The 15,537-nt window shown below is 43.7% G+C and overlaps 1 protein-coding gene across 1 annotated transcript in view; it reads left to right on the forward strand.

Moving 5' to 3' along the window:
• LOC113219756 (putative pregnancy-specific beta-1-glycoprotein 7) overlaps positions 1 to 15,537 on the forward strand; it is a 32,356-nt gene that overhangs the window by 559 nt on the left and 16,260 nt on the right. Inside the window, 2 exon segments of the mRNA XM_026447333.1 lie at positions 924 to 1,283; positions 13,614 to 13,892. Of these exon segments, the coding sequence (XP_026303118.1) occupies positions 924 to 1,283; positions 13,614 to 13,892 (639 nt within the window).

Below are 15,537 nucleotides of genomic sequence, written 5' to 3' on the forward strand. Positions count from 1 at the left end.
AATAATAATAATAATAATAATAATAATAATAATAATAATAATAATAATAATAAATAGAGGAAAGAAGGCTCTGTTGGAGCCTGGATAGGGGAAAATGTATCAGTGACGGACAGGGGTCAAAACAGGAAAATCCCATTGAACTGAAATTGGTAAGAGGTAGAAAAATCTCAAGTGTTCTCTTTTTCTGGTTAGTCATCACTGGCCACCACATTTTGAAAAACGATAATAATAATTATTATCAGATGACACTTCAAATGAAAATATAAGCAGGGCATGAAACACTGTCCTCACCAGAAAACCTCAACCACTGGGTAAGGAAAAAAGAAAAACATCCCAAGCATGGAGGGTCCTTGGAACTCTAACATCTATAGGAGTTTGAAGCCTGTCCCAGGCACTGGGTTGCACCCCAGATCACAAACGTCCCTGTCCTCACGGAGCTCACGCTCTTATGGGCAGGAAGACAGACATGCAAAGAGATCTGGAATGTGAAGCCAGGTGTTGACAAGAGCTCCAGAGAGAGGAGAGCAGGGAAAGGTCAGAAAGGGAAGACCCTGGGTCTCTGAAGGAGGTGTCAGGAAAGAAGTCTAAGGATGCCCTGATGTGAGCAGGACCTGAGGGCAGTGTGGAGGAAGCCGTGCAGACCTCTGTGGAAGAGGATTCCAAAGAGAAAAATGCCGAGGTCAGAAGGGTTGAAGGAATGGGGGTCGTGCCACTGACCTTGATCCAGTAGGACAGTAGGCCACAAACACACAATCACACACACAGAAAAAAAGGGGTGTGTGTGTGTATGTGTGTGTGTTTGTGTGTGTGTGTGTGTGTCTTCAAGGCTGATGATTGAAGAGATCGTCTCAGGACCCAGGGCCCCATCTTTTCACCCCAATACATAGGTCTCAATATTGACTGATGCTCTCTCCACCTCCTAGCATCACTTTTAATCTTCTGGAACCCGCCCACCACTGCCCAAGTCATGATTGAAACTCAACCAACCAAAGTTTCTGAGGGGAAGGATGTTCTTCTACTTGTCCACAATTTGCCCCCAAATCCTGCTGCCTACGTCTGGTACAAAGGGCAAATAATGGACTTCAACCAATTCATTATAGCATATACAACATACCCTGATAGAATTCTATTTGGGCCTGCAAGCAGTGGACGAGAAACACTATATTCCAATGGATCCCTGGGGATCCAGAATGTCACCAAGCAGGACACAGGATCCTACACCATAAGAGTCATGAAGCGAATGGATGGTACTAAAGGAGTAACTGGACATTTCACCTTATACCGTGAGTGATTCCACATGATCCCAGGGTGTTGGAGGGCGGGGTCACTTCTACTTTGCATACACAGGATTATCAGGCCTAGACTGTGCCTGTGTCCCTCTCTGCATTATGTCCCATGTTGGGGTTTCAGCATTTAGTGCAGGACACACACAGAGGAGAGAAACTTCAACAGATCAGAATTCCTTTCCTGCCTCCAGACCCTGCAGACACTTGCTGCACAGGAAGGACAGTCTGACGGTGGGTGCTCAGCAGGAGGAGATCAGTCTCAGCCAAGCACCTCATGCCCTCTTCATAAACTTGACCCTGAGAAAGACCCTGGAGAACTGAGTCGGCCTTGCCTAAGGGGCCCACTGAGATACTCTCAGAGAAGCTCAGCCCTAGAAGCCTCATCCCCAGACCCCGTTCCTAAATCGTTACTCCAGATAAAGCTGAGGAGCCTGTGCCAGGGCTAGGTTGTGGCAGGGCTGGCTGGGACCAAGGATTCACCAGCTGTCTGAGGACTGTGTCTCCTGGAGCTGCTCCCCAGCCAGGGCTCAGCCCTCAAAGCCTCATCTAGGCAAAGACAGAACTTTCTTCACTGGAGACTCAGAGTGGAGAGGACAGAAAGACAAGCTTTATAGGCCATAGGCCAACTGCTTTATGAGGCTTAGGTCACTCCATAGAAACTCTAATGTCCCCAAGAGAAACAGAAGAGAGAAAATGTACCTGGCAGCAGCTTGTCCACAGGGATCTGATCTAAAGGTTCTCTCTCTTGGAAGTGAATAATAATAAATGCTGTTTGTGTGAACACCTCCACTGTGCCAAGCATTAGGTCACATGACTGTGAATAATTTACAATTTATTCACAGATAGCATGAAAAGCCACAGTCCATGTGCCATTTAGCTTATTTGACTGAGAGAAAACTGAGGCACAGGAAGGCACAGTCACTGAACCAGAGTCACACAAACACAAAAGGCAGATCAGGGTCATATGAGGTCTATCTGCAGTCAGAGGCTCATCCTGTCCTTCATCAGAATTACAGGCTTCTTTTTTGGCTCAAATTCTCTCTTCTTAGGTATCCAAACCTCAGAGGAGTGAGAACAAATGGTCAGCTGATTAGTCTGTACTCCAGAACTAAATCACCTGCCTCAACCATCAGAGTCAGTGCAAAAAATGTCCAGGCCTCTCCCTCAGATCTTAACCCCTATCACTGAACCTGAAATCCTGTGTTTCCCAAAGTGTCCATGTCACTGGCATGACAGGATAAAGGAGAGGACCTTGTTTTCTTTCCCCACTCACACCCTGCACCAGCACAGGTCTAGTAAGAGACACACACTCAGGTGCTCTCACATAACAAATGAAGGAATTGAGTGAAGAAATGAATGATCCATAACGTCTTTAGAGAGTGGATCTTGGACGCAGAATCCTAGGAAGTTCTAGCCACACCTTTCCCTTGTCCGTCAGAGGCTGACACCCATGTTTCATCCCCCCACTACCTATGGTCCCTAAAGCCATCCCACCTCATGTGTAACTCTGAAGCTCTTTGGCCACTGGAGGGTTTTGAGGGCTCCCTGGTCCTGGACTGTGGAAATAGGGGCACCTGGTCCCTGGGGTCTGTGAAGTCACTGTAGGCCCCACTGTTCACTGCCGTGCTGCCTCTGCCTCTCTCTGTTTCTCTCTGTCCCTCATCTTCCTCCCACTTCATTCTATCTGGCAAGCCCTGTCCTGCACAGCTTCTTCCTCCACTCCTAGGCCTTCCCCAGACACTCCCTCTAACTAGGCTGATTGTTCTGTTCCCTTCCTGCTAACACTGTGGCCTGGCCCACCTCCCAGGAAAAAGGAAAGGCACAGAAATCACCTGGAGTTGCCACTTCTGCCAGGCTTCATCTCCAGCCAGTGTCCCCAGGTCACTAAGAGAATGAGCTTCCATTGTATCCCCATCCAGGGCTCTTTCCCTTTGTGAGGCTGTTCTGTGGACAAGACCGTGGGACAGGGATAGGCAGCTCCTCCATCCACTCTTATAATTCCCAGACAAGTTCTTCTGGCCTCCTGCACAAACGGAACCAATTGATCCAGATGGTGATTTGCAGTAAAGAAAGATTTTAATGACTCCAAGTCTGCCAAACAGGAGGATGGAGGTTTATTATTACTCAAATCAGCCTCCCTAGTGGATCAGGGGTTATAGATTTTCAAGGATAGTTTCAGGGGCACAGGACTAAAAAATGGGTACTGCTGATTGTTTGGAGATAGAATCATGCGGCCTGAGGGAAATGATCTGTTTGTGCTTGAATCCACCTCTAGGTGGGGACCACGTGCCTGGCTGAGCCATTAGTCATGTGTATGGATGAGGTCAGCCGGCTGCCAGAATGCAAAGAATGAGAAACATCTCAAAAGACCAATCTCAGGTTCTACAATAGTGATGTTATGTATAGCAGCAAGTAGTTACAAATTTTGTAACCTCTGGCCAAATGATATTTGAGCACTAAGGGATTATAGAAACTGTGCCTAAATTTTAGCAGAATTCAGTTCCCTCCAATAATCTTAGTCTCATGGTCTGTCACCAGTTTTACAAAGGCAATCCCTGGGCAAAATAAGGGTATTAGTGTTATGGAGGAACTATTATCATTCTTGCTTCAAAGTTAAACCATAAACTAAATTCCTCCCATGGTTACCCTGGCCTATGTCCAGGAATGGGTGAGGACAGCCAGCCTGAGACTAGATGCCAGATGGAGTCAGCCATGCTAGTTTACTGTCACTGTTGTAATCTTTGCACTGACTCACCAGGGAGTCAGAGACTGGACAGGCCTGCAGTCCTCAAAGCCGATGTGCTGATTTCACCCATTTCCCTTGTGACTCCATCCTCAACCTACTATGAAGCTCACATTCTCCAGGCACTTCCTAGAGACTTCTGGTTTCCTGTCAGGCATATAACAAGCTTGAAATTTGTCACTTGGTTCTATCAGTAAGTAAATAGCTGAAGAAACTCAAAAGCCACCATCTCGTTAAAATCCCTCAGAGATGGCCAGGCACAGTGGCTCACGCCTGTAATCCCGGCACCTTGGGAGTCTGAGGTGGGCGGATCACGAGGTCAGGAGATCGAGACCATCCTGGCAAACACAGTGAAACCTCGTCTCTACTAAAAATACAAACAAATTAGCCGGGCGTGGTGGCGGCTGCCTGTAGTCCCAACTACACAGGAGACTGAGGCAGGAGAATAGCATGAACCCGGGAGGTGTAGCTTGCAGTGAGCCAAGATCGTGCCAGTGCACTCCAGCCTGGTCAACAGAGTGAGACTCTGTCTCAGGAAAAAAAAAAAAAAAAAGCTGTTAGAGAAATGAAGAAGGCGTTTGATGCTTACTGGTAGAATGCACACAGCTGAGGAAAGAATCCCTAGCTTGAGGACGTGTCAATAGAAAATTCCAAAACTGAAACAGGAAAGTTCAAAAAGAGTAAGAGTAAAAAAAGTGGAACAATGTATTCTCCTTCATATTTAATATTTTGTATCGACAATAGCAATTTTTAAAATTTTGTGGGGATGGAGCAAGATGGCCAAAGGGGCAGAGCAAGATGGCTGAATAGGAACACCTCCAGTCTCCAGCTCCCAGCACGAGCCACACAGAAGACAGGTGATTTCTGCATTTTCAACTGAGGTACTGGGTTCATCTCACTAGGGAGTGCCGGACAATGGGTGCTGGTCAGCTGCTGCAGCCCGACTAGCGAGAGCTGAAGCAGGACCAGGCACTGCCTCACCTGGGAAGGGCAAAGAGAAAGGGAATCCCTTTTCCTAGCCAGGGGAACTGAGACACACAACACCTGGAAAATCGGGTAACTCCCACCCCAATACTGCAATTTGCCAAGGATCTTGGCAAACCAGGAGATTATATGCCACACCTGGCTGGGAGGGTCCAACGCACACAGAGCATCCCTCATTGCTAGCACAGTAGTCTGTGATCTAACTGCAAGGCAGCAGGGAGGCTGGGGGAGGGGCGTCCGCAATTGCTGAGGCTTAAGTAGGCAAACAAAGTTTCTGGGAAGCTCCTACTGGGTGGAGCCCACAGCAGCTCAAGGAGGCCTGCCTGTCTCTGTAGACTCCACCTCTGGGGACAGGGCACAGCTGATTAACAACAACAACAACAAAAACAAAGTAGCAGAAACCTCTGCAGACACAAACGACTCTGACAGCTTTGAAGAGAGCAGTGGATCTCCCAACATGGAGATTGAGATATGAGAAGGGACAGACTGCCTGCTCAACTGGGTCCCTGCCCCTGAGTAGCCTAACTGGGACACATCCCCCACTAGGGGAAGACCGACACCCCACACCTCACACAGTGGAGTACATCCCTGAGAGGAAGCTTCCAAAGCAAGAATCTGACAGGTACACTTGCTGTTCAGCAATATTCTATCTTCTGCAGCCTCTGCTGCTGATACCCAGGCAAACACGGTCTGGAGTGGACCTCAAGCAATCTCCAACAGACCTACAGCTGAGGATCCTGATTGTTAGAAGGAAAATCAAGAAAGAGGAAGGACACCCATACCAAAATCCCATCAGTACATCACCATCGTCAAAGACCAGAGGCAGACAAAACCACAAAGATGGGGAGAAAGCAGGGCAGAAAAGCTGGAAATTCAAAAAAATAAGAGTGCATATCCCCCTGTAAAGGAATGCAGCTCATCGCCAGCAACGGATCAAAGCTGGTCAGAGAACGACTTAGATGAAATGAGAGAAGAAGGCTTCACTCCATCAAACTTCTCAGACCTAAAGGAGGAATTACATACCCAGCGCAAAGAAACTAAAAATGTTGAAAAAAGAGTGGAATAATTGATAACTAGAATAATTAATGCAGAGAAGACCATAAACGAACTGGCAGAGATGAAAACCATGACACAAGAAATACGTGACCAATGCACAAGCTTCAGTAACCAACTCGATCAACTGGAAGAAAGAGTATCAACGATTGAGGATCAAATGAATGAAATGAAGCGAGAAGTGAAATCCAAAGAAGAAGGAAGAAAAAGAAATGAACAAAGCCTGCAAGAAGTATGGGATTATGTAAAAAGACCAAATCTATGTCTGATTGGGGTGCCAGAAAGCGAGGGGGAAAATGGAACCAAGTTGGAAAACACTCTTCAGGATATCATCCAGGAGAACTTCCCCAACCTAGCACGGCAGGCCAACATTCAAATTCAGGAAATAGAGAGAATGCCACAAAGATACTCCTCGAGAAGAGCAAGTCCAAGACACATAACTGCCAGATTCACCAAAGTTGAAATGAAGGAAAAAATGTTAAGGGCAGCCAGAGAGAAAGGTCGGGTTACTCACAAAGGGAAGTCCATCAGACTAAGAGCAGATCTCTCGGCAGAAACTCTACAAACCAGAAGAGAGTGGGGGCCAATATTCAACATTCTTAAAGAAAAGAATTTTCAACCCAGAATTTCATATCCAGCCAAACTAAGTTTCAAAAGTGAATGAGAAATAAAATCCTTTACAGATAAGCAAATGCTTAGAGATTTTGACACCACCAGGCCTACCTTACAAGAGACCCTGAAGGAAGAACTAAACACGGAAAGGAACAACCAGTACCATCCATTGCAAAAACATGCCAAAATGTAAAGACCATCGAGGCTAGGAAGAAACTGCATCAACTAACGAGCAAAATAACCAGTTAATAGCATAATGGCAGGATCAAGTTCACACATAACAATATTAACCTTAAATGTAAATGGACTAAATGCTCCAATTAAAAGACACAGACTGGCAAACTGGATAAAGAGTCAAGATCCATCAGTCTGCTGTATTCAGGAGACCCATCTCACATGCAGAGACATACATAGGCTCAAAATAAAGGGATGGAGGAAGATCTACCAAGCAAATGGAGAATAAAAAAAAAGCAAGGGTTGCAATACTAGTCTCTGATAAAACAGACTTTAAACCATCAAAGATCAAAAGAGACAAAGAAGGCCATTACATAATGGTAAAGTGATCAATTCAACAGGAAGAGCTAACTATCCTAAATATATATGCACCCAATACAGGAGCACCCAGATTCATAAAGCAAGTACTTAGAGACTTACAAAGAGACTTAGACTCCCATACAATAATAATAGGAGACTTCAACACCCCACTGTCAACATTAGACAGATCAACGAGACAGAAAGTTAACAAGGATATCCAGGAATTGAACTCATCTCTGTTGCAAGCAGACCTAATAGACATCAATAGAACTCTCCACCCCAAATCAACAGAATATACATTCTTCTCAGCACCACATCGCACTGATTCCAAAATTGACCACATAATTGGAAGTAAAGCACTCCTCAGCAAATGTACAAGAACAGAAATTATAACAAACTCTCTCTCAGACCACAGTGCAATCAAACTAGAACTCAGGACTCAGAAACTCAATCAAAACCACTCAACTACATGGAAACTGAACAACCTGCTCCTGAATGACTACTGGGTACATAATGAAATGTAGGCAGAAATAAAGATGTTCTTTGAAACCAATGAGAACAAAGATACAACATACCAGAATCTCTGGGACACATTTAAAGCAGTGTGTAGAGGGAAATTTATAGCACTAAATGCCCACAAGAGAAAGCAGGAAAGATCTAAAATTGACACTCTAACATCACAATTAAAAGAACTAGAGAGGCAAGAGCAAACACATTCAAAAGCTAGCAGAAGGCAAGAAATAACTAAGATCACAGCAGAACTGAAGGAGATAGAGACACAAAAAACCCTCCAAAAAATCAATGAATCCAGGAGTTGGTTTTTTGAAAAGATCAACAAAATTGATAGACCACTAGCAAGCCTAAAAAAGCAGAAAAGAGAGAAGAATCAAATAGATGCAATAAAAAATGATAAAGGGGATATCACCACCGACCCCACAGAAATACAAACTACCATCAGAGAATATTATAAACACCTCTACGCAAATCAACTAGAAAATCTAAAAGAAATGGATAATTTTCTGGACACTTATACTCTCCAAAAACTAAACCAGGAAGAAGGTGAATCCCTGAATAGACCAATAGCAGGCTCTGAAATTGAGGCAATAATTAATAGCCTACCAACCAAAAAAAGTAGAGGACCAGATGGGTTCACAGCTGAATTCTACCAGAGGTACAAGGAGGAGCTGATACCATTCCTTCTGAAACTATTCCAGACCGGGCGCGGTGGCTCAAGCCTGTAATCCCAGCACTTTGGGAGGCCGAGACAGGCGGATCACGAGGTCAGGAGATCGAGACCATCCTGGCTAACACGGTGAAACCCCGTCTCTACTAAAAATACAAAAAACTAGCCGGGCGAGGTGGCGGGCGCCTGTAGTCCCAGCTACTCCGGAGGCTGAGGCAGGAGAATGGTGTAAACCCGGGAGGCGGAGCTTGCAGTGAGCTGAGATCTGGCCACTGCACTCCAGCTCGGGCGAAAGAGCAAGACTCCGTCTCAAAAGAAAAAAGAAAAAAAAAAAAAAAAAAAGAAACTATTCCAATCAATAGAAAAAGAGGGAATCCTCCCTAACTCATTTTATGAGGCCAACATCATCCTGATACCAAAGCCTGGCAGAGACACAACAAAAAAAGAGGATTTTAGACCAATATCCCTGATGAACATCGATGCAAAAATCCTCAATAAAATACTGGCAAACCGAATCCAGCAGCACATCAAAAAGCTTATCCATCATGATTAACTGGGCTTCATCCCTGGGATGCAAGGCTGATTCAACATACGCAAATCAATAAACGTAATCCAGCATATAAACAGAACCAAAGACAAAAACTACATGATTATCTCAATAGATGCAGAAAAGGCCTTTGAGAAAATTTAGCAGCCCTTCATGCTAAAAACGCTCAATAAATTCAGTATTGATGAAATGTATCTCAAAATAATAAGAGCTATTTATGACAAACCCACAGCTAATATCATACTGAATGGGCAAAAACTGGAAAAATTCCCTTTGAAAACTGGCACAAGACAGGGATGCCCTCACTCACCACTCCTATTCAACATAGTGTTGGAAGTTCTGGCTAGGGCAATCAGGCAAGAGAAAGAAATAAAGGGTATTCAATTAGGAAAAGAAGAAGTCAAATTGTCCCTGTTTGCAGATGACATGATTGTATATTTAGAAAATCCCATTGTCTCAGCTGAAAATCTCCTTAAGCTGATACGAAACTTCAGCAAAGTCTCAGGACTCAAAATTAATGTGCAAAAATCACCAACATTCTTCTACACCAGTAACAGACAAACAGAGAGCCAAATGAGGAATGAACTTTCATTCACAATTGCTTCAAAGAGAATAAAATACCTAGAAATCCAACTTACAAGGGATGTAAAGGACCTCTTCAAGGAGAACTACAAACCACTGCACAGTGAAATCAAAGAGGACACAAACAAATGGAAGAACATACCATGCTCATGGATAGGAAGAATCAATATCGTGAAAATGGCCATACTGCCCAAGGTAATTTCTAGATTCAATGCCATTCCCATAAAGCTACCAATGAGTTTCTTCACAGAATTGGAAATAACTGCTTCAAAGTTCATATGGAAACAAAAAAGAGCCCGCATTGCCAAGACAATCCTAAGTCAAAAGAACAAAGCTGGAGGCATCACTCTACCTGACTTCAAACTATACTACAAGGCTACAGTAACCAAAACAGCATGGTACTGGTACCAAAACAGAGATATAGACCAATGGAACAGAACAGAGTCCTCAGAAAGAACACCACACATCTACAGCCATCTGAACTTTGACAGACCTGAGAAAAAGAAGAAATGGGGAAAGGATTCCCTATGTAATAAATGGTGCTGGGAAAATTGGCTAGCCATAAGTAGAAAGCTGAAACTGGATCCTTTCCTTACTCCTTATACGAAAATTAATTCAAGATGGATTAGAGACTTAAATGTTAGACCTAATACCATAAAAATCCCTAGAAGAAAACCTAGGTAATACCATTCAGGACAAGGCATGGGCAAGGACTTCATGTCTAAAACACCAAAAGCAATGGCAACAAAAGCCAAAATTGACAAATGGGATCGAATTAAACTAAAAAGCTTCTGCACAGCAAAAGAAACTACCATCAGAGTGAACAGGCAACCTACAGAATGGGAGAAAATTTTTGCAATCTACTCATCTGACAAAGGGCTAGTATCCAGAACCTACAAAGAACTCAAACAAATTTACAAGAAATACACAAACAACCCCATCAAAATGTGGGCAAAGGATATGAACAGACATTTCTCAAAAGAAGACATTCATACAGCCAACAGACACATTGAAAAAATGCTCATCATCACTGGCCATCAGAGAAATGCAAATCAAAACCACAATGAGATACCATCTCACACCAGTTAGAATGGCAATCATTAAAAAGTCAGGAAACTACAGGTGCTGGAGAGGATGTAGAGAAATAGGAACACTTTTACACTATTGGTGGGATTGTAAACTAGTTCAACCATTATGGAAAACAGTATGGCGATTCCTCAAGGATCTAGAACTAGAAGTACAATATGACCCAGACATCCCATTACTGGGTATATACCCAAAGGATTATAAATCATGCTGCTATAAAGACACATGCACATGTATGTTTATTGTGGCACTATTCACAATAGCAAAGACTTGGAATCAACCCAAGTGTCCATCAGTGACAGACTGGATTAAGAAAATGTGGCACATATACGCCATGAAATACTATGCAGCCATAAAAAACGATGAGTTTGTGTCCTTTGTAGGGACATGGATGCAGCTGGAAACCATCATTCTCAGCAAACTATCGCAAGAACAGAAAACCAAACACCGTGTGTTCTCATTCATAGGTGGGAACCGAACAATGAGATCACTTGGAGTCGGGAAGGGGAACATCACACACCAGGGCCTATAATCGGGAAGGTGGAGGGGGAAGGGATTGCACTGGGAATTATACCTGATGTAAATGACGAGTTGATGGGTGCTGACGAGCTGATGGGTGCAGCACACCAAAATGGCACAAGTATACCTATGTAACAAAGCTGCGTGTTATGCACATGTACCCTAGAACTTAATGTATAATAATAATAATAATAATAATAATAAAAAGAAAGACAGTACTGTTGGTGCCATGCTTAACTTGAAAGAAAAAGAAAACAATAATTTTCAAAGAAAATTGTTTTAAAACATAATTTTTTACAATAACGTCTAAATGGTCTTTCACAGAGGAGCCCTAAGTCATGCTACAATAAAGATGTAAGTAGAAAAAAAAATTTTTTTTGTAGTTGTGGGACGACTACCAAGGCTGTAACATACATGTAATGGGAATACTAGTGGTTTCGGGGACCTGTTGGAGGTGGCCAGGGGGAGCTGTCTGATGGTTTTACTGCCTGTGCCACACACAGTTGTTTCCTCCTGATGATGCCATTTTCATAAGTTGGGGTTCTTCGTGTGGGGGCACATGAGCCATTGGCAAATCACTTAGACACTTCCTAATTCACAGAAACATAAACTCTAGTTGTATTTCCTGAGGTTAAGAGAAAATGAAGAAAGCATTTCACATACCTGTTTTGGGCTCCTCCTCATTTTTCCTAACTCTGCAGAGAAATTAGAAACACGGAGTTCTTTCTATATTTACTAACATAACACACATCACTTCTTTTAATTCTGCATCTTTCCTCCCTTTATGTAATTGACACACTGACCAGTTCTTAAGGGACTCTCTCTACTTAAGGACTTGCTAATTTCAAATCATCTTTGGCATCTTTCTTTGAGCATAATGTAATCCTACTGGAATTCACCCCACACCTAAACCTTAATTGGTTATCAAGAGAAATACTACTACCAGCAATTGATCTTAAATGTTTGTACCACCAGTAAAAATTTCCACTTATGACAACATTTTAATGTCTCCTCCAAATTTTGTTTTGTTTTGTTACTAGAGTCAGAACATAACATGACATCTAAACACCTAACATTTTATGGGAAAATTACAGTATTACAAATTGAGCATCCCAAATCCGGAAATCCAAAATCTGAAATGCTCCCAAATCCAACACGTCTGACAACTTATATGTTGCTAAAAAGAAGTGCTCACAGGAGCATTTTGGATTTTAAATTTTTCAGATTTGGGATGCTAACCCAGTACATCTACTGCAAATATTCCAAGATAAAAAAAAAAAAAGTTAGAAATTCAAAACACCTGGTTGTAAGCTTTCTGCATAAGGAACACTTTGTCTGCATGAACTATAGGCATGAAGCTGTACAGGAGATCTCTAGATCCTCCTCTTCCTGCATAACTGAAAGCACACACCCCTGGAACAATGCCCTATTCTCCCAAACCCAGCTCCTGGAAACCACTATTCTACTCTCTGATTCACTCTAGAATCCACTGAGATGAGGTACATAGAGTAGTCAAACTCATAGAATCAGAGAGTAGAATGTCTAATGAGAGAAAGTATCTGCAAGACTTCTTCCCAAATATTGGTCTAATAGCCACCAAACACAAATGGTCCATGGGGGCCAGACTTCCATCATCAGTTCATTTTCACCCTTTCCATCAGTCAGTTCTGCATTTGCAAACATCAACATGTATTTCCAGAAAGATCCACATGGTCCTCACCTATCCTCTACAGTGGGAAGGGAACATCATGGACACAGAACAGGGAACATGGGCTTGGTCCAAAGCTATCAGCTCTTGCTTGTCCCCTTCACTCCTTGTAGGTCATTCCTTGGACTCTGCTCTATCTTTAGAGGACACTGGCTCAAGTCAGTCATTATGAGACAGCTGCGAAAACTGCCCCACCTTGTGGCTCCACTGCCTGATGACTGAACAGACCTCCAGGCTTGACTCTGTTCTCCCCTGTGTTATTTCTGCTGAGGTACCCAGTCCCAGGCCAGGCTTTCCAGTACCCAAAGAGTTTAAGGACAATGGGAAGTTCCATTATCCATCTCTAGGATATCCTTGAAAGGGAAGCTGCAGAGAAACCATACCTTGGAGGGCAAAGTAAGACTGAAACTAAGAAGATTCCAGCACTGCATGCTCCAGGTGAGGACAACAGGGTAGGCCAGGCAGGCAATTGGAGAGGGAGGGACTCAGAGAGGCACCAGGGGTTGTGACTGCTGGTCGCGTGTCTTTCCATGACTCAATGCTGCTGCTCAATTCACACTTGAGAAAGTCTGTGCTTCTCCCACATACAGAAGGCAGCCTCACAATCTATGAGCCCTCAGATTGCTATGCATGTGTCTTGTAACACACACACCTGCCATGGGCTTTTAAGGACTTGGGTGGGCTGAGGAGTGGGAAATGCCATCTCTGATTGAAAAATGTCTTTGGAGGAATCAAAGGTGCCACACAGGGCAATCTTTTCTCTGTTATCTGCACAGTGGAGACTCCCAAGCCCTCCATCACCAGCAGCAACTTAAACCCCAGGGAGGCCACGGAAATTGTGATCTTATCCTGTGATCCTGACACTCAGAATGTAAGCTACCAGTGGTGGATAAATGGTCAGAGGCTCCCTATCAATCGCCCGTGGCAGCTGTCTGAAAACAACAGGATCCTCACTCTATCTGGTGTCACGAAAGATATTGCAGGACCCTATGAATGCGAAATGAAGAACCCAGTGAGTTCCAGCCGCAGTGACCCAGTCACCCTGAATCTCATCTGTGAGTATCTTCTGTTCCTCTGTGAGCCAGGCTGCCATCCCAAATATACATGGTCAGAGACCAGGCCTCCCAGTCCCTCTCAGGTCCAAGTACAGAGACCTTTATCCCTGGACATCAAAGCTGGCCATGACTACTAAGGGTAGGCTTAGGTTTGATCAACAATGGGAGAGAAGAGGCTGCTCCTGTCAAGGGAGGCTCAGGGTCCACAGGTAATGAAGGGAGAAACAGGTGAATGTCTCAGGCTCCACATCAGTGAACACAGCAGGGATATGGCTGGGACTGCAGTGTTGTGACTTAGCTCACAGGGTCACTGTGGCCCTTCCACAGACCAGGATTTTCCCTTCCCTCTCACAACATTAGCTGTGACTTTATTCTCTTTGCTCCAGAGGGCTTGGATGCCCCCACCATTTCTTCTTCATATACCTGTTAGCACACAGGGGAAGTTCTCTAGCTCTCCTGCCTCACAGACTCTCACCCACTGGCAGAGCATTCTTGGCTGATTGAGGGGAAGTTCCAGCAATCCGCACCAGTGTTCTTTATCCTCCAAATCACTAAAACATATACAGGGGTTTATGTCTGCTTCATCCATAACTCAGCCACTGGTGGAACAAATCTCATAATCAAGAGGATCATAGTCCCTAGTAAGTGGACCCCTGGAGCTTTGGCAACGTATTTTCCAGCGAAGTCTATCTGACTGTCAGGGAAGAGCCACCTGCCCTCTGCAAAGGGAGAGGGAAAATCAAAAACCCAGGACAGGGATTATGTTTCTGCTTCAAAACCACCAGCTTTTGCCTGTCCCCTTCACTCTTTCTAGTTCATTCTTTAGACTATACAGTAACAGTGAACAATCTGAAAGGAAATTAAGAAAAGCATTTCAATTCACATTAACATCAAAAGGTATAAAATATTTTGGAATAAGTTTAACCAAAAAGGTCAAAGGGTTATACCCTGAAAACTACAAAACATTACAGAAAGTAACTAAAGACGACATCAATATATGGAAAGACATTTCATTCTCACGGATTGGAAGAATCAATATAGTTAGGAAGACAATTCTACCCAACGTGAGCTGCAGATTCAATGCAACCACTACCAGAATCCCAGTAAGATTTTTTGCAGAATTACAAAAATCTGTCCTAAATCTGACCTGACAGGCTCTTATTAATGACTGCCACATCAGAGACACTGAGAAAAAGATGCAACCATGAAAAGGTGGAAACTTTTGATGACATAGAAAATAGCAATCAGCCTCTCTCACATCCCAAAGCCTTCAAAAATATACAAGTGCAGCATGGCTAGTACGGAATTGACCAAAAACTAATCATGAGGCTAGAAACGTGGTGAGAGAAAAAAAAAAGGGGGCAAGAATGTATTTGGCCTATCACCTCCCACTTTGGCGTACGAATCTGATGCTGAAAAGAAATGCTCACTGGAGCATTTTAGATTTTGAATCTTTCAGATTTGGGATGCTAAACCAGTAAGTATACAGCAGATCTCTAGAACCTCCCCATCTGCACACACATGAACAACTTCTGACTCTCCCCACTCCCAGCTCCTGGCAACCAGCAGTCTATTCACAGATTCACTTGGGAATCCACTTACATGAGGTCCCTAGAGTAGTCAAACCCATCGAATCGGAGCGTAG

This window comes from Piliocolobus tephrosceles, chromosome 21, assembly GCF_002776525.5.
Source record: "Piliocolobus tephrosceles isolate RC106 chromosome 21, ASM277652v3, whole genome shotgun sequence".
Taxonomy (NCBI): domain Eukaryota; kingdom Metazoa; phylum Chordata; class Mammalia; order Primates; family Cercopithecidae; genus Piliocolobus; species Piliocolobus tephrosceles.